An 836-nucleotide genomic window follows, 5' to 3' on the forward strand; every position below is an offset into this window, starting at 1 on the left:
CGTGGGGAGCTTCAAGCGGGGCCAGAGCTCCGGAACGGGGCTGTGACAAAGCGGTGGTCGCTCCGAGAGCGGAACGACCGAAGGAGGATCGGGAGGAGAGTTGGGAAGGAGTTGGTTGAGATTGAAAACAAAACTCTCTTTCGCTCCGAGGTAATATTCCGGCCGAGCTGGAATTTACCCCATTGTTCTCCGGTGCTCTCCTTTGTTAATATTTAATTAACATTCATCCGCACAATGGCTCGGCCCGGGCGGAGAGCAGCGTTTGTGGGTCGGGAAGCGAACCGGGCCGCGAGAGGAGCGGTGGGCCGAGCTTCATCTTTCGTATCCGTCTGTATCTATCGGTACCGGGGGTATTTTATAAGAAGTAAAGAAGGCGGAGGTTAATTCTGAAATACGGTCAAAAGAAACGTTGTTGGGGAAAGAGGGGGAGGTACGGGCTGATCCCGGCGGGCCCCTTCCAGCTCGGGATGCTGAGCGGGGCCGGGGGGGTCGGGCGGTGCGCTGTCGGTGCTCTCGTTTCGTCCGGCCGTAGGTCCCCGCTCCCGCAAACCAAAGAAGAAGAACCCCAACAAGGAGGACAAGCGGCCCCGCACCGCCTTCACGGCCGAGCAGCTGCAGAGACTCAAGGCCGAGTTCCAGACGAACCGCTACCTGACGGAGCAGCGACGGCAGAGCTTGGCCCAGGAGCTCGGACTCAACGAGTCCCAGATCAAGATCTGGTTCCAGAACAAGAGAGCCAAGATCAAGAAGGCGACGGGCAGCAAGAACTCGCTGGCGGTTCATCTCATGGCCCAGGGGCTCTACAACCACTCCACCACGGCGAAAGACGGCAAGTC

General features: G+C 59.0%; 1 protein-coding gene across 1 annotated transcript in view; it reads left to right on the top strand.

The window, feature by feature from the left end:
• Positions 1–234: 234 nt before the first annotated feature.
• The window catches only part of EN2 (engrailed homeobox 2), a 2,543-nt gene continuing 1,941 nt past the window's right edge, over positions 235–836 (top strand). The window contains exons 1-2 of the mRNA XM_010712418.1: positions 235–364; positions 476–833. Coding sequence (XP_010710720.1) covers positions 235–364; positions 476–833 — 488 coding nt within the window. The remainder of the gene's footprint in view (positions 365–475; positions 834–836) is intronic.

Source organism: Meleagris gallopavo, chromosome 6 (genome assembly GCF_000146605.3).
Source record: "Meleagris gallopavo isolate NT-WF06-2002-E0010 breed Aviagen turkey brand Nicholas breeding stock chromosome 6, Turkey_5.1, whole genome shotgun sequence".
In the NCBI taxonomy this organism is placed as follows: domain Eukaryota; kingdom Metazoa; phylum Chordata; class Aves; order Galliformes; family Phasianidae; genus Meleagris; species Meleagris gallopavo.